Source organism: Leptodactylus fuscus, chromosome 9 (assembly GCF_031893055.1).
Source record: "Leptodactylus fuscus isolate aLepFus1 chromosome 9, aLepFus1.hap2, whole genome shotgun sequence".
In the NCBI taxonomy this organism is placed as follows: domain Eukaryota; kingdom Metazoa; phylum Chordata; class Amphibia; order Anura; family Leptodactylidae; genus Leptodactylus; species Leptodactylus fuscus.
Genome location: NC_134273.1, coordinates 3,010,063 through 3,029,684, shown reverse-complemented (window position 1 = coordinate 3,029,684; position 19,622 = coordinate 3,010,063). Strand labels below are relative to the sequence as shown.

The following is a 19,622-nucleotide window of genomic DNA, read 5'->3' as shown; positions in this document are numbered from 1 at the left end:
ATGGTCCAAATTTCAAGTTCACTCCAGTTTAGTTGCTGATCTGACATTGAGACATTTCCAGTAACCTACCAGATCTGACCATTAAAGTCTGGCGATGGTCACATATTGTGGGGAGGGTAGCTTGGTAGAAGCAGTGGTGATATATATATATATATATATATACTATGGTGTGGACCCAACCAGTTAGATACAATGACACAAATCTTGCAGCAAAAACCAGTTTATTAAAAAAAAAAACAAACAAACAAAAAAAAAACGGCAAAATAAATAAACCTTTACGTCAGGCACCGGATAAGCAAAATAAAATCACAATAAAATCATGAATCACCCAAAACAGTAGTACAGTATGACATCTCACCAGACTCTCAGGGTTGCATGACAGACCCCGCCACTTCCTCTCCTCCCGGGATCTGCAGCCTTTTATGGCCCTATAACCCGCACCTGGGGCTGAGGCCTATCCCAAACCCGCCCTGGACCTCACATATGTCGTAAACCTGGGGCTGATATAGCAGGACTCCGGCACTCTGACGTCACCTTCTCATAATATGTATAAAAAAATATCTGAAAAGCTGTAAGGCAAATATTGAAAGCTGGATCAGCCAATTTCAACAGTTTTTTTTTTTCAGGAGATGACTCAACCCACGGCCATAGATTTTACTGAAAGTCAAATCTGCTGATGGTTTGTCCATTTGTGACATTAATACATTCTGTAATATACTTTATTAACACATTTTGGCTCCTTTCTGTGAGATTCTGCACTTTCTTCTTTCCCTTGTTTCTGTACTAAGAGGTGTCCACTGCTTTCTCTAGGTGCACGGATGTACTTACTTACGTAAGGTTCTTGTATATCACGAGGAAACTGAGATGGGGTGGGGGGGGGGTTGTCACTTCAAACAGACATATGTCAGGCATAACAAAGTGCTTTGACATTCTCTTATTGCTCATATGACACCAAGATTGCAGTGCTACCTGTACAATTCCCAGAAATATCACCAGATGAGTACACAGGATTGGGCTACTGCAGCCGCTCCCAAACCGTACTATTTAAAGAACCGGTGATATCTCCGTTAATAATACAGGTAGGACTGTGATAAAAGATATGAATATCATCTATAGTATGACACCAAAGGCACCTTTCTAGGTTTATAGAGCCAGAGATATAAATGTTTGTAATGACCCCCCGCCTAGCCTGAGCTTCCCTGCCTTACACAGGAGCCCGCTCCTCCCACCTAGTGAAAGCTGTGGACAGATTTTACCTATCCATGGAGAAATAAGAATAAATAAGCACAAGATTTTACAGAAAGGAACAACAATGTGTTATTTAAGTGTATGACAATTTATCAGAATTTCTGTATTAGGAGACAGGCGATCTTGTAGGATTTACACTTTTGTCCTCTTATTCAGATCTCCTGCCCAGGCACTGAGACGAGGCCTTTAGAAGCCATACGTTATACCATAAGGAATATAATCACATCATTACTCACAGATCAAATGTAATAATGGATAGGAAATAGTTTCCAGCATGTGTGTGTTTACCTTGTTGACACGGGAGGCCCCCTGGTCCCATGTGTGCGTGTATGGAGCACATAAGTAAACACATTGACCTCGGTCTTTATAAATATGTTGCTGCTTGGAGTTATGAAGAATTTCCAGGACTGCGGACATCCAGGTGTTCAACACATTTTGGAAATGATCTGAATGTGTTAACAGCCCTATACCCTGCGCACCCTGCATATGGTCTCGTGTCCTTTCACTTTCATGGCTTCAGGTTTTATGGGCGTCTGTTTTGTACTCTCGCCCCATCTGTTACTTTGGGTTTCACTTGTTTACTGTCCACATTAATGCACCTTCCAGCGATAGGTGGCTATGGGAGCCCATGAATAGTATGAGCAGATCAAAGATGGATCCTGAGAAGACCGCAAATTATTGGTAACAGTGCTAAGAAATGTGATGGGTGAATCATTGTTAGTAGATGAAGGTATCATAGATGAGCCTCAGCATTGTATGGCCAGAGGATTATTCTGCTGTATAATTACATGACTAAACCATCTGCGTGCAGTACACCAGGTAACCCAGGCAGCAAGAACAATTAACCAGTTACGTACTCCCATATTACCCTTATTTTCCCTTTGGCGAACTGGCTAATGCTAGAAGAAGACTTGCAGCCTTATAATGATTAGTCTATGAGTGATGTGCAGGGCGTTGCTTCAGGCTACAGTGCTCACATAGCTTGTAGTTTTGTAGGATTCATCCAATAATATGTTACTCTAATTGTGCTTGCAAGTCTTCCCGCTCCACACGAATGGATCAGGTTGGATTTCATTAGACAGATGTGCAAGTTTAGTAAGTAAGTGAGAGAAAACAAAGCTGAAGGTTCTGGCTGAGTCCTGAAACCTGACCATCCCCAGAAAGGCAACATCTGCACCCCCTGATATTTGATTGCCCCCTCTCCACCCCATCTCAATCACCATGCAGACCTAAGTAATGAAACTTGACCCTGAGTCTACAAGCTCATAAACCATAGCCAGCGATGTGCCGAGGCCTGGGCTTCTTCTGCTACTATAGTTTTACTATAAAAATGGAATAACAAAAGCGTCTATCATGTTGTCCCGTGAGTGTGACCTGGACCGAGGGGCCTACAAGATACTAACCCAGCCCAGGAGCAGAGACACGTCCAGGTGTGCACTGGAAAGGCTTTATAGAGAGAAGGAGAGGGGTGCATGTACTTGTATATCCTTAGTGTCTGGCCACCATTTCTTCCATTTCCCCCTGTTGGACAACAGTTCTCAGATTGGTCTGTTGTGTCACAAGTGTATATAATAATATTCATAGAGTACGGGAGTGTTTTGTAGTCCAGGTAAACATTTCTACAAATCATTGATCGCTTCTCTTCATCATGTTAATGGCTTTATCTAATAATGACACGGCCTATTTTTGGCCTTCATGACAAAACCTATTTTTTTGCCATTTTCATCCTCATCGTCCGGTAACATTTTTCTTTTTCCATTTGATTTCACCAGGACAAGATTTATTGTTATGGTGCCAGTTTGGACTACGTATAAGCTACCGTAGATACTCGAGTATAAGCCGACCCGAATATAAGCCAAGGCCCCTCATTTTACCACAAAAAACTGGGAAAACTTATTGTAGTATAAGCCATGGGGGGGGGAGGAAATGCAGTAGCTACTGGAAAATTTCAAAAATTAAAAAGGTCGGAGTTTTTGGGTGCAGTAGTTTCTGGGAAGGGGAGGGGGTGCAGTGCTCCTATTAACAGAAAAAAAGAATATTCGGCTGTTGCTTACCACATCCACGAATGTATATTTTCGAGTTGCCAAACCAATCCTCCGGATTCAGGAGGATAATTCAACGATGAAGCAAGTAGAAAAGGATGGCTTGCAACATTCTTCAAGTATAAAATTTCATCTTTAATTTATCTCATTAAAAAATACAGTTTCCACACCAATAGAAAATGTGACAGAAAAAAAGAAAATATATGAAGAGTGCGTTTAAAAAACGCTAACGTGTTTTGAGGTATCCATACTATCCATGCTATGACTAAGAGGTATGGTTACCTCGAAACATGTTAACGTTTTTTAAACACACTCTTCATATATTTTCTTTCTGTCACATTTTCTATTGGTGTGGAAACTGTATTTTTTAATGAGATAAATTAAAGATGAAATTTTATACTTGAAGAGTGTTGCTCCTATTAACCCCTTCCCGACGGAACAGGAGCACTGCAGATCCCCTATATTCAGTAGACACAGGGAGACCTAATGTGTATAATGTGCATCACAGTCATTCTCTACTTTTATATGTATTCTAGGGAAAGGAGGAATTTACAACTTTTATTTATTTTAATTTACTATTAAATATATATATTTTTTTTAAAGCTTCTTTTTTTTCACTATTTTATTGGAGATTCTATATATTACTATTGCTGCGACACCCCTCCCCCCCCCCCCAAAAAAAAAAAAAAAAAAGAAAAATTAAAATTATTTCTTTTTTCTTTTGCTTGACTCGAGTATAAGCCAAAAGCTGGGCTGAAAAACTCGGCTTATACTCAAGTATATACGGTATTTGAAAACACCTTGAGCTGTTTTTTTTGTTGTGAATAGAAATAAAAATCTAATTCTTTGATATGTTTTAATTCTCACTGTGCTATAAATGACTGCCAGGACAATGGCACCGATATCTCATTTCTTAAGTCTTGTTTTTGCATCGCGGTATTCTCAGAGCCGTAACTTTTTACACTTTCAGTTGTAGGAGATGAAAGGGCGTCATTTTTGCCTTTAATTTTTACATAGTTTTTTTTATGAAGTTCACTGAAGTGTTAAATAACATTTTCTAAACTTTTCAATTTGTGGCATTTGACTCTTTCCTGACATCTGGGGAAACCGAGGCGGCATTCTTGCGGCAACGTATGGGCGCTGCCATTTTTGCTGTAGATTCCTGGCCCCCAGAATGAGATTTGGGGCCAGTGATCCATTGCCCTGACAGCCGGAAGCCTATTGAAGGTTCTCAGACTTGTCTGCCATATAATTCTATTGTAGGCTGCTCAATGCATCACAATGCATCGTATTAGTAATAAGACCCCTAGGGCGTCTAAAAAAATTGTAAGAAAAAAAATTAAAAAAACATTAAAAATTCAAATCACCTCCCTTATAAAATAAAAGTACATAGAAAATGTTGACCACCCTTCTGAAAATGCCTGGTCTACAAACTTAGAAATATTTTTTTCACCCTAATGGGAAAAAAATCAAAAGACCCAAAACGCCATTTTTTAATAGTTTCTCATAAAAATTTTAATAAAAAGTGATCCAAGCAATAGATATTTCCCAAAATGGTGTAATTAAAAAGCACACCTGGCCCCGCAAAGAAAAAAAAAAACCTCCTTATGTATCCCTGTGTACGGAAAATTAAAAAAAGTTACAGGTATGAAAATATGGCAACTCCAAGAAATGTTCATGGTTTTTAGGGGGTTTTTTTGCAAAGTTTTGGAATATTTTTAAGGGGTTAAAATGTAAAAAAAAAAAAAAAAAAAAAAAAAAAAAATTAAATGAAATTGGTGTCCCCAGAATCGTACCAACCCATAGGATACAGGTGAAGGCCATAAAGACAATGTCTATAAGAATCTCACAGAAACACAGTTTTTCTACCACTTCACTCCATTTGGAATTTTTTCCAGCTTCCCGTTACATCATGTGGAATAATAAATGGTAAACATAAAGCCCTGATATATTTTTTCTTACCAGCACCACTAAGCGGCTATATATGTATTACAGGGTATTATAAATGTCAATTTTCCCCTGACTTCTAGTCTATTACATAAAGCCTCTGGCTGACCCTGCTAGGCTTCTGTACATTGCAGACGGAGGTCACAGTTAGACCTCTGGCTGCCATGACATCCCTCCCCACCTGACTCTCTATGATGGCGGTGTCGGGCTTATGGGTTGGCAGTGGACACCCCTTCCTTCTGTCCTACCACTTTACATGCTGTGGTCGCAGGACTGTGGAACCAAACCAGTCAGAAGTAGTAACGATCCTCTAATTCAGGGGTTCTCAAACTGCAGCCCGCGGGCCACATGCGGCCCGCCAAGCACTTCTGTCTGGCCCCGCCGACAACGCCGGCAGGCGTGCATTTATAATGAAGCTCCTGGGGAGCTCGGGCCAGGCCATGGAGCGCACTCCACTTTACCTATTGGAGGGCACCGCTCCCGATGTTTGTGCGACCTGTTCTGCCTCCGGCCCACTGTTTAAAAAGTTTGAGGACCCCTGCTCTAATTCATTAAACTGAATTACTGTCAAAGTAAATATGTATCAGTCTTTGCATCTAATTAATTACACATTGTTAATAATTTTATAATATCAATAAAAATAATTAAGGCGAGGTTGGTACCTTTTTATTTTCCTGACTCCTACAAAACCTAACTCTATTGCCCTGGTGGTCACTATTGACACCGCATGTAAAGGTTAATCTGCCAGCAAGAACCTGGCTATTTGTGCTGTCAGTGATCACACGGGTACATTGGCAGTGCCCATGCGATCACCAAGGCGAAGATATCTGTCACTGCACATTAACTGACCCTCACTCATAAGCAAATATATTTGTGTTAAAGGCTTGAAAAAGATCCATCCTCCAAGTCTTCGTTTAGGCCGGAACCACACGTGGCGTAAACACTGCGGTAAAAAACAAGGCATTTTAAGGTCACTGCATTCTATCGAATCCCATCATGTGTCATACTACTGACATAAGTACTTTGTGATGGCAGCCATGACGCCTGTAGTGACCACTACTGTCACTGATCTGCTGCAGCAGTCATATATTGTTCACTTATAAACAGTCTGGGAGGTTTGTAGGATTGTCCAGTCCAGTTGTGCAGAGGCTCCCTGGAGTTGCCTGTTACTATGGACAGGTTTACGTGCTGACAGTCAGCTACTTTCTTTCCGAGTTATGGTTTTTAATTCCTAAAGTGGACAATGAGTAAGACGACAGGTTGAGTTCTCTTGTCAGTCAGGATCGCTGTCACTTCATTCTCGTGTCCTCCTCTGCCAGGGCTGATGCACAGAAGTTCTGTCACATTCTCAGGGCGTTACCAATGCCGCCCCAGGCTCTGGTCTTCATACAAGCTAGTTAAGTTTCAGTGGTACCGCACCCCAATTTAGACTGTGTGTGAATCACTCCGTGTAATGAAGCTTTTCTCCTTCTCATGACTGTCAGCAATGCTCCAGGTTACAGCCGCGCTTCCCATCACCTCCCCGTCATCTCACTTAGTTCTGCACACTCCTCTAATGTAAGATACACTTTACTGTAATCTCCGCTTTGTGTTCACGTCTGAAGGTCCGATCAGTAAAGCTTGTAAACCATTAGCTGTGTGTCATATGTGAATGTAGAGACAATAACTGTGTCTAAGCAGGTTAAGTCTCGGATGGATTAGATGGATCACTGATGATCAGAATCTGTATCTGCCTGTACACTTATGTTGCTGGATTACTGAACCATCAGGCCTTGATATATTTGCTATTGTGTTTTCATCTTAACTGGAAAAAGTACTAAAGATCATCTAGGAAGAGGCAGCCCGAGCTCCAGAGTTCACTCTGCTTAAAGAATTCCTTGTACTACCTCCACTACCTTTAGTTCTTTGCATCCTTCTATAGGTTCAGCCCCACTGATTCTGGAGCAGATGGAATTTTTTCTCTATTCCAGAGCAAATGGCGCTGTTAGTTTCGGTACAATTATACTGTCTAGTGGCAGTGTCAGGCAAGATCAGACAACAGCACCAATCTGACAGCAGTGAATAGAATTGTGCTGAAAGTAATTTATTGCTCAGGATCAGTCGAAGCCAGAGATAAAGCTTACCCTGGAATCAATGGAGCAATGCCTGATATGTGCCTGTTCAGGGATGCGCAGAGCTGGAGGTTCTCTATAAAATTCATGTCATCTTCAATCATTTCCATAGCAGATCCCATTGAAATGTACAAGTTCCAAATTATTCTATATAGATTTGAAAATGAATGATCTATTCCTAGGCCTCATGGACTTAACCAAGTTGTTCCATTCCAAGATCCTATTTTGTTCTGTGACATCAGAATGGAGCAGAAAGGATCCCCACATTGAAGTCAATGGAGACGGGTGGACCTCAGATGTCGGGCGGTCGTGTGCCTGTTGCCTTAGGATAGGCTACAACACATGGAGAAAGTTGTAGGGGACTGGGTGTCGGACCCCCACTGATCTCAAATCCCAGACCTGCTACTAATCAAATATCAAACGGAAGAATCTGAGAAACTTTCTTCAATCCATTTATGAGTTGTCACTCTTAGTGATGGAAGGGATGAATTTATTCCTGTATAATATCTACTTTTGTCTATACATGTCCCTTCTGATTTGTAAAATTCTGCAGAATATTCAGACGCTATAATCACAATAATTATCATTCCCGATTCTTTTAGTGAACTAAATATGATATTAATGAGCTAGCTTCATGTTTGCTCAGTTCTTGGCATTGGTGCCAGATTTTGGGACTGTTACGTGTAATAATTTGTCTTTTCTTGGAGTCTGCATGTTGTCTGCCCCTGGTGAGATGTTGTAATGTCAGCTGATGCATATAATGGTCCCTGCACGGCCACCCACTCCGAATATCTGATGGGCTGTTATAGAGATAAGGCAGTGAAGATAAATCTGGTAATAACAAGATGTCTTGGGATGTTAATAACTCTCTCGTGTCCACTAAAATGATTTATGACAAATAAAGGAAAGGAAGGAACAGGAAATGTTCTGCGTCCACTGTGGGATCTGGGAATCTCCAGCTGATATGGTTGGTGGTTATAGGAGACCTCATCACGCGCTAAACCTCTCAGATGATGGACAGCTCCATAATATAATGTCATTGCCGAAGTGCAGGAACAATCCACAAATATTATTAGAGCAAAATAAGACAATGTATATTCTCTGAGGTTGTCGTCCTCCTTCTGCTCCTACTCCTGGCACTACCATACAGTACACACACATCTTTTTTTTAGCCTTGTAAGTTACTTTGTTACTATGAAAACTATAATCTAGCAATAATCTAGAGGGAATGTATCAGTTATATCTCTTACACCAGACACATATTACTTTTTCATTCTTTTTTTTATATAATTTTTTTTATTGTACTTTGTAAATTCTGTTTTCCATACCTATTTGGGATGGCGGCCATCTTGCTAGAGGGATTTTGCTTACAGTCACCATATGGTTTCTATGCTTTTCTTGCCCTATTTTCTCCTTTTACATCCAAAGGGATCCCTAGCACACACCATGCCAGTAATTCTGCACTTTTTTGCCCAGCAGTCTTGTAAATGGATAATATTTTTTTATTTTTTTTTAGGTAGATTGTGAGCCCCACATAGAGCTCACAATGTACATTTCCCCCTATCAGTATGTCTTTATTTTGGAATATGGGATGGAAATCCATGCAAACACGGGGAGAACATACAAACTCCTTGCAGATGGTTTTATGCCCTTGGCGGGATTTGAACACCAGGACTCCAGCGCTGCAAGGCTGCAGTGCTAACCACTGAGCCACCGTGTGGCCCCTAAATGGATAATATTTGAAGACTGAAGCGGAGGCCCACACGCGTGTGTCTTACCTGCACACGTATACGTCATACAAACCCTGAGACCTTACTAGATGCTATTTCCCTTGACAGTAAAGCGTGACTGAAGCGGATGACACTTATTCGTATACGCTCTATAATATGCAGCTGTGCCTATCTGTCCATAAATTAAGTATTTCGGGACCACTTCACGTCTTGGCAGAGAGTCAGCACAGAACACAATGTTAATGGGTCATTTACATATATGTTTTACATGTGAGAGTGAAGAATCCAGTATGGCGACCTCATGGTGATAGCGCATCCTCATGATATCTGTAGGTTTTCCTGCCGTTAATGTCTGTGGTGTCCTTATTCTTTACAGCCCATACTGAATGGCCATGTTATTAGAGACCCTGTCTAATAGTGTTTGGGAACTCCTGCAATACCTTATGGACTCCTTTATAAGAGGAACTCTCTCACTCTGCATACGTGTCTATCCTTTTGATGAAAGAAGTTTTAGCTGCATGCTGCCCATTTATTTCCATTGAATGTGACAAGACCTGCAACAGACACCACAGACTAATATGAACAATTGCCTGGATGTAGAAGTATCTTCCCTGCAGAACATTAAAAATTGCATGATTAATGTTGCTTCTAGATTTTTCAATGTGTGTTCATCATCACCAATTGTGTTGAAATACTCAGCAACATGCAGTTATCTTCTTAGCTTTCCTTATTTATTGAGGGTAATGGAGCCGCTTTCAGCTTCTTTTCTTCTACAACTGTTTGGGTCATTTATGTTTTCTTTTTTCCAGGTCAGCAGAACTTGCAACCAAGTATGCAAACTTTTCTGAGGGTGTCTGCAAGCCGGGATATGCATCTGCAATGATGGCTGCCATCTTTCCAAAGTAAGCAAGTCCTCTTTGTTGTAAACCTTCCAGTCTGGAAACCACTCTAGACACTGTTAATAGTCTCTTTCCCAGTAAAGTATGCGCCGACCATCTTCCTGTAGTAACATTTTAGAAAGTGCATCTTAGATACTGGCACAAATGTTACACACATTTCTATTCCAATTTTTTGGCAGGGTTATAGAAGAACCAGTAACTTGGTTTGCGAAATAATTCTTTACATCTTTAACTTGACACATCTTGTCTTTGATTATACATATACCCTTTCTCCCGTATTTTCAGTGGGTCTACCCTATAGTAATGGTTGGGCTGGGGTAAATGGGGGATAATGAAGACAACTGAGGCTCTGCATAGAACATTTCTCACAATCACGATGAAGCTCAGTATTAGAATTCTGTTCTCTATAACCTTTGCCCCATGACCCTCTCCCCACATTAGGGGTTTGGAGGTTCATCTCCCTGCCGGTATTCGGTAACCTCATCCCATCCATATAGCTGAGCAGATATATGATGACTCTCATGGCAAACAAAAGGCCTCTCTTCTATGGTTAATGTTCTCTATACGATTGGGTGATTTTATCTCTTCGGGGTCACTCATATCCGGCGGTCAGAACAGATTCCTTTTGAGTTTACAGACCATGAAAGAAATGTATCTTTGTGTGGATGGAGCCGGAGGAAATGACTAATAGATATGTAATATTCCCATCCCAAATATCCAAGTGATCCAGTAGATTGTCAGCTGGGGAGAGCAGGGTTTATCTGCACTGCCATCTTCTTGGTATATTCCTCAAGACTTGTGTGTGCACCTGGTCACAACCTTTATAGAATATGACTCCCATCATCCCTGACCCCAGAAGTTCACAATCTAATCTCTCCATTTTACACACAAACTTTTATTTATCCAGTCTGGGGTAGATTTACTAAGAACACTGCACCCTCCTTCATGCCTTGCACCACATATATTGTGTTTCAGATGCTTTTTACAACATGCACAACCAGGTATGTGACTTATCGGATAAGAGGAATGACCTACATTGCGACACTGTAGAAAAAAATCTGCCAAAGTTTTGGCATATTTTTTGACAATGTAATTTTATCCACCAGGTTGAGTAAAGTCAGACTACATAGCTTAAATTTTCGGTATCTTACGTTTAGCCACTATTATTAAATCTTCCCCAATAAGAGCAGAGCGCGCACTATATACAGTGTGTCATCATATAACGGATAGTATTACTACATAGTATCCATGAGCACCAGATGCTGCAGAATGTGTGAATTGATGGCGTATACAATATAAAGTCCATGAACCTCCCGCAGTTTTCGCTAGTAGGGTAAACATGTACGGTTTATTTTAAGAGGATGGAGCGGAGCACATATGGACCCAGTTACTGAGAGCTCGGAGTATGTTTCTCTGTATGTTTTCTCTATATGTACGTGACTTGGTGATAGAAGTAGCACAGTGCTATCGGGTCTAGCCAAGACCTTAAGTCTCAATAGATCTCAGTTTATGATCTGAAGGATCGACCATCAGTCTAGCATGCCATCTCCAGCACGTCTGCTGATATTTTAGGATATATAGTCTTTCTTCTTGTCCCTTTATATATGTGCTATGTCTTGTTTTGGATGTTGGTGTTACTTACTGCCAAAGACAACAATTCCAGTGTGTACATACCATAAATGTGGCTCATACAGTTGTAGTGGGGTAGACCATGGAGTCAGGACAAACATTGTTCCTAAGAGCCCTCCAGTATCAGCAGAATGCCATGAAATAACGCTAGAAAGGAGGCTCAATAGATTTTGTACTCTGATACTGACACTCTACGACAGCGCCATCCACAGGCAATAAATGAATGGATAAAGTACAGTTTCATATATGAATAAGAAAATGTGAGGGTGATTTTTTTGGGTAAGGTACAAGTTGATAACCCAGAAATGTTTGCCTGTGCCTCAATGAATACAGTCAGCTACAAATAACGGGGCGTAATTATCAGATATATTATATAGATGTCTGACACTTTTCTAATTACATTTGCAACAAAATTTGTAAGGCACGACATTTATAACAGTAAACCGAGCACGCCAGGAAGAACACATAAATACAACTGGCCTAACCCTTCTGGAAAATGTGGCCCAGAATGGCGTGGTTTATAATGGGTGTGGATTATAATGAGCATCGTGTATAATGGGTGTGGTTTATAATCAGCATTGTGTATAATGGGCGTGATTTATAATGAGCATAGCTTATAATGGGCATAGTTTATAATGGGTGTGGTTTATAATGAGCATTGTGTATAATGGGCGTGGTTTATAATGAGCATCGTGTATAATGGGGGTGGTTTATAATGAGCATAGTTTATAATGGGTGTGGTTTATAATGGGTGTGGTTTACAATGGGCGTGATTTATAATGGGTGTGGTTTACAATGGGCGTGATTTATAATGGGTGTGGTTTATAATGGGTGTGGTTTACAATGGGTATGTTTTGTAGTGGGCGTGCTTTAAACGTGTCCAACTTTACAATATGTTTATGAACATAAAAGAACGAACATGGTGCAGATTTTCTTGTGCAAACTATACTACTTTTAAAATGGCGTAAACTTAGTTGAAGATTCATTTAAGACTTTTAGCGCCACATTTAGGAAACCTTGAGATTTGGTGCATCAGAAAAATGAGCTATAACTTTGGTGCCTGGGAAAGTGAGCCAGATTTATGAAGGTCCATCCAAATAGATTTATAGAAATGTCTAAAATTACGAACAGGACTCCTAGTTTGATGATTGTGTTCCATTGGTGGACAGCAGGGACTCAGCTCACTATTGCAGGTGGCTCAGTGGTTAGCACTATTGCCTTAAAATCCTAGGACAACATGGACATGGAGTTTGTGGGTTTCCTCCGGGTATTCCGCTTTCCTCTCACGTTCCAAAGACCTACTGATATGGAATTTAGATTGTGAGCCCTCTAGTGACTGACAATATCTGTAAGGTGTTGAGGAATATGTTGGTGCTATATAAGTAAAATAACTCTAAAAATAACAAAGGCTGCTAGACTACTGTTCACACCGCGTTAAAGCCTTACATTACAGAAATACATTGGGTGTATCTCCAACATGGGTTTCTATACTACTGTGTAGTCATGTAGTGGCCAAAGTCACCCACTGACCACAGTATTATAGATTATATACTGTATGGTATATTTATTCAATCTCTACTACATATTCCTACACAGTTAAAAGTAGAATCAATGAAAGGGAAGTATACAAACATACAATTCTATATTATATATGAGCTCTGGCTGTAGTTCTGCATCACAATATAGAATTCCTGTTGGTTTCCCTTGGCGCTGCCAGTGGTCTATCTGGATGTATACAAGCACAATCCATTTACTCGAATCCCAGAAGATTGTAAAAGGATAGTTGTGTTTGGATATCTCCGATATGGCGAGATGTTCTGCACTATAAGCTGATACCCACAGAACAAGTTCCTTTGTGTAATATAATAAGACCTCTTGGTCTCCCATGGAGCCTGATAACTGCCCATGTTTGCATTTACACAAATGCAGTCCATCCAATCTGGACAGACACATTGTAGGTGAGAACATATCGGCACCACAAGTCCTGTATCCACTGACCGCTAGTACACAGGCAGACTCAGTATATTCCTCTTTCCCCTTAGTATATAGCGCTGTCTCTGTATCTTATTCTCACTCCCTCTCTTGCTCCATTGCATTGCAGTTCCTCCCCAACTTTGCACTCTAACCCTCTCCTCCAATATCCCCTTAAGTATAGGGATAGTTAGTTGTTAGGTGGGTCAGGGAGTTGTGTGTGGGTCTATGTACAAGATCCAGATTGTTGTGGGTGTTAACCTTTTGAGGTAACTGGGTTTATGTTTCCTTCATCTTGTATTGTGAGTTTGCTGTGTACTGTTGTATATATAGAAGTACATATGGTCTTATATACTGTCATACTCAGCGCTCAGTGCTGTTAGTGTATACAGTTCCATATTGTGGAGGGTAATACAAGAAATGAGTTATTGATGTCATGATTAGATCTTAATTACAGATATTTAGCACTTTTTTGCCCGAGTTGTGTGGCTACGACCAGAGCATACAATATGCTGAACGTGCTCAGATACAGAGACCTGTGATGGTGATTCCATTAGATACATTATATATTATGTGTCACCCACATGGTATTCTAATGGAGGAGCACCAGAGCCTGAAGGTTATATCCCTCTTCATCTCTGTATATTGCTATAGCTTCCTTATGCGATGCCAGAATGTTTTATTATTCACAGTGCAGAAGATCTGCTGAAAATCGATGGAAATCCACATTGATTTAATACAATCCTGATCCCCTATGACGGCAGGTTGAGTTAAAGCGGTTACATGCTCCATAGGAAGACATGGCCCCGTGACTTGGTCATTTCCTGACGTTTAGCAATTACTGTTCACCAAAGAGAAAGAACAGACCCTTTACTAGTAAATGGATGATGGAAGGCCAAAGCCGAAATAAATAAAAAACAAATGTGCTTCCAGAAGATCCCTCCGCATCCCACATGAGATGGATGGGGCCTAATGACTTTGGGGGAGGTTAGGGGCACGTTCTGCCTTCACTGAATACAAAGCAGATACTGCAAATTGAAATTCCAGCATCTATTACTCCACGTTTCCTTGACGGCTCAAGATGCATCTTCCACCACTTTCTCTTGCTCATTTACGTTTGAAGAAGTCTTAGGAGAAGATGACAATAAGGAAAGACTAGAAGAGACCGAGCTGATAAATGGGCTTCAAAGGCTCCTCCAGACCATTCCTTATGAATAATGGAGGTCAGGGGTTCATAGAGCACCTTCACTAATTCAATTTAGAAAGACCTCCGATGAATATATCACCCCGGTAATACCTGCAGAGCTGTCAGTGGGGTATGGATAGCACCACAGGGAGACCACGCAAAGAGGAGAAGATATATTCAAAGAAGTCTTTATCAGTAAACATGATGGATTGTTTTTTATGAGGAGCAGCTGTAGACAATGGCGGCAACTGAGAGATCTCACTTCATGTACAGTATATTTATAGTAAAGAATATGCGAATGGACCTCCTGGCTGGAATAGAGGAACCTGCACTAGCGCCTATAGATTAATGTCTGGTTTTCATGAAGCCTCATAGTCTGGAAATAAAGTCAAACCAGAACATCTCCAGAAGAAAGACAGACTTGTCTGCAGCTTCTGTGTCAAGTTATTGCTTCAGTAGTGGCAGAATATCACTGGAAGAAAAGCCAAGGAAGACTTCACCAGTTACAGACCAGCAGGACCTTGTTACTACTGTCATGTCTTCCTCAGATTTCATGCACGGCACCTAGTGTGCAGGCCAAATGGGAGCTGATTTGAAGGCAAAAAAAAACAAAGGAGACTTTAAAAGTGTAAAATAACAAAGATCAACTTTAAATAATTTACATATCTGAAAATCCCCAAATTATGGCACAACATTTATAATATAAAAAACATTTATCCAATAATGATCAACGTGCTAGGAAAAAATCAAAATGGCCAAATCATTGTTTTCTCAAAATTTTGCCTCCAAAAAAAGGGAATAAAAAATGTTCAAAATGTCATCCCCCAAAACGGTGTAAAAAAACTACACCTTGTTCCACATAAAAAGACGCCTTAACCAGCTGCATACATGGAAACATGAAAAACTTCCAGGTGCCAGAATGTAGGGACGCAAAAAAATTTTTTATTTGAAAAGGTTGTCCTACTAATATTATATTATATATGTGATAGTTTGGATGTTTGGTCCTCAATCGCACAAAAACAACTGAACGGATTTGGATGAAATTTGGCACATAGAATGTAACCTCAATTAAAACAGGCTACTTTGTATCCCAGTAAATGACATGGCTTCACAACCGTTATGAATTTATGTTCACATACTATATTACACTGCTCTTGGCAGCAGCTGATAAAGCCCAGTCTGTTATCTCTCTGTGTAAACACTCAGCTAACCCTCAGTCCATTGTGTACAAGTATCTGTATATTATCTGATCTGCTCCAGGCAGTGCTGACACACTGGATGGGAGAACACTTTTACTCTACATTGGCAATTTGCTAATATTAAACCTGCCAGGAAAAAGAAAATCTAATTTGTCACAAAATTATAAAACAATCAGAGCTATGAAGGAGCCAGAAGTCACAGAGTTCTCCTCAAGCGGAGCTGACCGGGATCATCAACGCCAACAACACTCTCATTATATGGTGTCCCAGCAAGCTGCGGAGATGCCGGAACAATCACAGGCACGGTACAAAGAATGAGTTCACCAACAACACGCAGACGAAGTCGCGGGCAGAGGCTAATCCTTATATAATACTATAGAAATGCTATATATAGCAGTGGCCACAACAATCCATAGGACACGGGTAACTCAGCATTTTACCACACAGTGCATGCAATAAAACCTAAACCCATCAAAAATTGCCAAAAATGCTTTTATTTTTCCCCCCCAATTCCCAATTTAGATTTTTTTCCAGATTCCCATTACACAGCACAGAATATTATATTCACTGCAAAACAATAAATCAGCACTCAATTGTGCACTGGGTAGAAAGGGGATCTGGTGATGTCAGTGAGTTTAGGAGAATATTAGGGCAGTCATTGACACCTCCCAAACTGTACTTACCATGACTACATGAAGAAGCTGCTTTATAACTTGACTTTTGACATTAGTGAGCGGCAGCATAGGAAAGATCATTTCTTGATGCTGGAACCAGTTTAGGGTACAAAATTCACCACGAAGGTTCCCTTTAATACTTATAGAGTCGTAGGAGCCCCAGCGTGTCAGACATAATATTATAAAACTATTTATATGCATTTCTACCATTATTCAAAATGAACAAGTTTTGGAATAAACCTAAAACCTTTTAGTCCAAGCTCATGAATCTTGTGGGGGTTTTTTTGGTTTTTTTTAATGTGAGAGGAAACAAGATAGGGTACACACAGAGTCCTCATAGATAATACCCCAGGTGTGAATGCAGCACCCCCTGGTGACCATGGAGCCACAATGCTGCACTACTTGCCCCTTCTCAGGATTGGTGACTATAATCTGTGTGTGGGAGCTTGTTACTATTTACCTGAATCTCCACATCATTCCTTCGTATTTCCAGAATATTTCGCATTCCTCTTTAGTCCTATTTTCTAACAAGTCCTTTCTAGTCCGCACCCCTTTATTTATGAGCGCGGCGCTGTGCACACAACATACATCAGGAATAGAAATGAAAATGATCACTTCTCACCTTATCTTATGTGGAGTTATCTACTAAGATATCTTACTACTAGTTATGTAACAACTTCCTTGCTGAAGAAAAACGTTTCAGATTCCACTGATCTCTTAGGGTGCATTCACACTGAGTAAACGCTAGCTTATTCTGAACGTAAAACACGTTCAGAATAAGCGGCGTCTAAAGCAGCTCCATTCATTTCTATGGGAGCGGGGATACGAGCGCTCCCCATAGAAATGAATGGGATGCTGCTTTCACTCCGAGCAGTCCCATTGAAGTGAATGGGGAGTGCCGGCGTATACGGCAAGCTCTGCTCATGCCGGAGCGTACACGCCGGCACTCCCCATTCACTTCAATGGGACTGCACGGAGTGAAAGAAGCAGCCCATTCATTTCTATGGGGAGCGCTCGTATCCCCGCTCCCATAGAAATGAATGGAGCTGCTTTAGACGCCGCTTATTCTGAACGTGTTTTACGTTCAGAATAAGCTAGCGTTTACTCAGTGTGAATTCACCCTTAGGGTGCATGCACACTACGTAACGCCGGGCGTGTATGAGAGCCGTACACGCCGGCATTACAGCAGACTGCCGAACACTTCCCATTCACTTCAATGGGAGCGCTCGTAACAGCGGCGTTTACGAGCGCTCCCATTGAAGTGAATGGGAAGTGTTCGGCAGCCCTGCTGTAACGCCGGCGTGTACGGCTCTCATACACGCCCGGCGTTACGTAGTGTGCATGCACCCTTACATGAATTGGGCTGGGTTCACGTGGTGCTGTTTTACACTTGTCACCTGTATGCTAACGGCAATTAAAAACTGCATGCAGTGTATGAACAGACTCAAGCATTACCCTGGAATGTGCAGGAAGCCATCGGTGGCAACTTCAGAATCCTCCTGCAGATCCTGATGTAATTGGTGGGAAAACCACAATGCAAATGTTTCTTTTCCCTGGACATCTATTAAATGAGTGGTGTCTCCCCAGAGCACTGGCTGCAGCTCCAGGCCTCATGTCTTATAAGGGGCTTGTGTATTATCTGTGCCCCCCTAAAAGTGTAACATGGAGGCCGCATGCTCACTCTGTACAATTGTCTTTAAATGTCCGGGGACATGACATGTTATTGTTCCTGACATTTGATGGCTTCCTGGTGATGCTGGTCCGGCTGCACATAGTTATGACAATGCTTTGGCTTGGTCATGGTTGGCCCCAGGCCACAAGGGGGGAATCCAGGACAAATCCTAGTACGGAAACTGTTTAATAAAGTGCTGTGTAACTGAATGCATATGCGAGTCCGTATAGCTCTGATAATACATTGCATGTGGCCCATCCGTAGGGTGTGATGTATTGTGTATATATATATATATATATATATATATATATATATATATATATATATATATATACACACACACACACACAGCACAGCGCTGTACAGTATAACAATATAACAAACCTTTCACTAAAAGGAATCCATCACCTATACTCTTGTAAACCAGTTAAAGGTTTTGTCCCAATTTCTAATGTTATCCCTTATTCTCAGGACAAGGAATAGCATGCTGATCGGCGGGGTTCTGCCCACTAGGTAATCCCGAAAGCAGGAGTCCTGTCCTCATGTCTGAAATTAAGCGGCAGACTGAGCAGGTCTAAGGGATAGCTGTACCTGGCCATCTCCAGCAGTGCCATAGAGAATAAAAGGAGGGGAGTGCACATGCTCAGCCCGCTGCTCCATGTGAACAGGACCCCCCATTCTTGTAACTGATGGATAAGGAATTACATTAACACTTGGGCCAACCCCATTAGCATATTCTCCTCTCACATATCTCGCATATTCAGCCAAGATATATTTCCCACCACTGGACTTGCTCGGGTTTTTTCAGAACATCAGTACAATTGAATGAAGAGAGCTGAGTATGCATGTCCATTACAATTCCAGGGGTCAGTACATCTGACCTATATTCTTTTTTCTTTTGTATTTTCTGATCATCGCTACGTAGCGGTGCTGTCTGTGATGGTAAATGAGACGTAATTTCTACAGAACATGAAGTGCTGGACTATTGTGCGGGAACACTGGATGGAGTGAAAGAAACAACAACATGATTTTTGTATTATTTTTTTTTTGTAATGACTGAGAAAGCTTAAAAATAATAAAATATCCAATCGTTACGTGTGTAATTCCCTCCACTGCTCCAGCACCGCTGCCACTGTCACAATGATATGAGGGTCACTTTTTACATCATCGGCTGTTTAATACGTTCCAGCTTTCTAGTGATGTTGGCAGAGAGTCCCTTTAATCCTCGTCATGCAGGGAGACCACATGAGCACGTCCTAGTGCAGCCGAGGGACAGAGAGGATGCAGATATCCAAATATTAGCATTCCTTCTGG

The 19,622-nt window shown here is 41.1% G+C and overlaps 1 protein-coding gene across 5 annotated transcripts in view; it reads left to right on the top strand.

The window, feature by feature from the left end:
• Positions 1-19,622, top strand: part of ST3GAL3 (ST3 beta-galactoside alpha-2,3-sialyltransferase 3) — a 154,555-nt gene that overhangs the window by 88,098 nt on the left and 46,835 nt on the right. For all 5 annotated transcript variants that reach the window (XM_075287315.1, XM_075287316.1, XM_075287317.1 and 2 more), the window contains one exon: positions 9,888-9,980. In XM_075287315.1, coding sequence (XP_075143416.1) covers positions 9,888-9,980 — 93 coding nt within the window. The remainder of the gene's footprint in view (positions 1-9,887; positions 9,981-19,622) is intronic.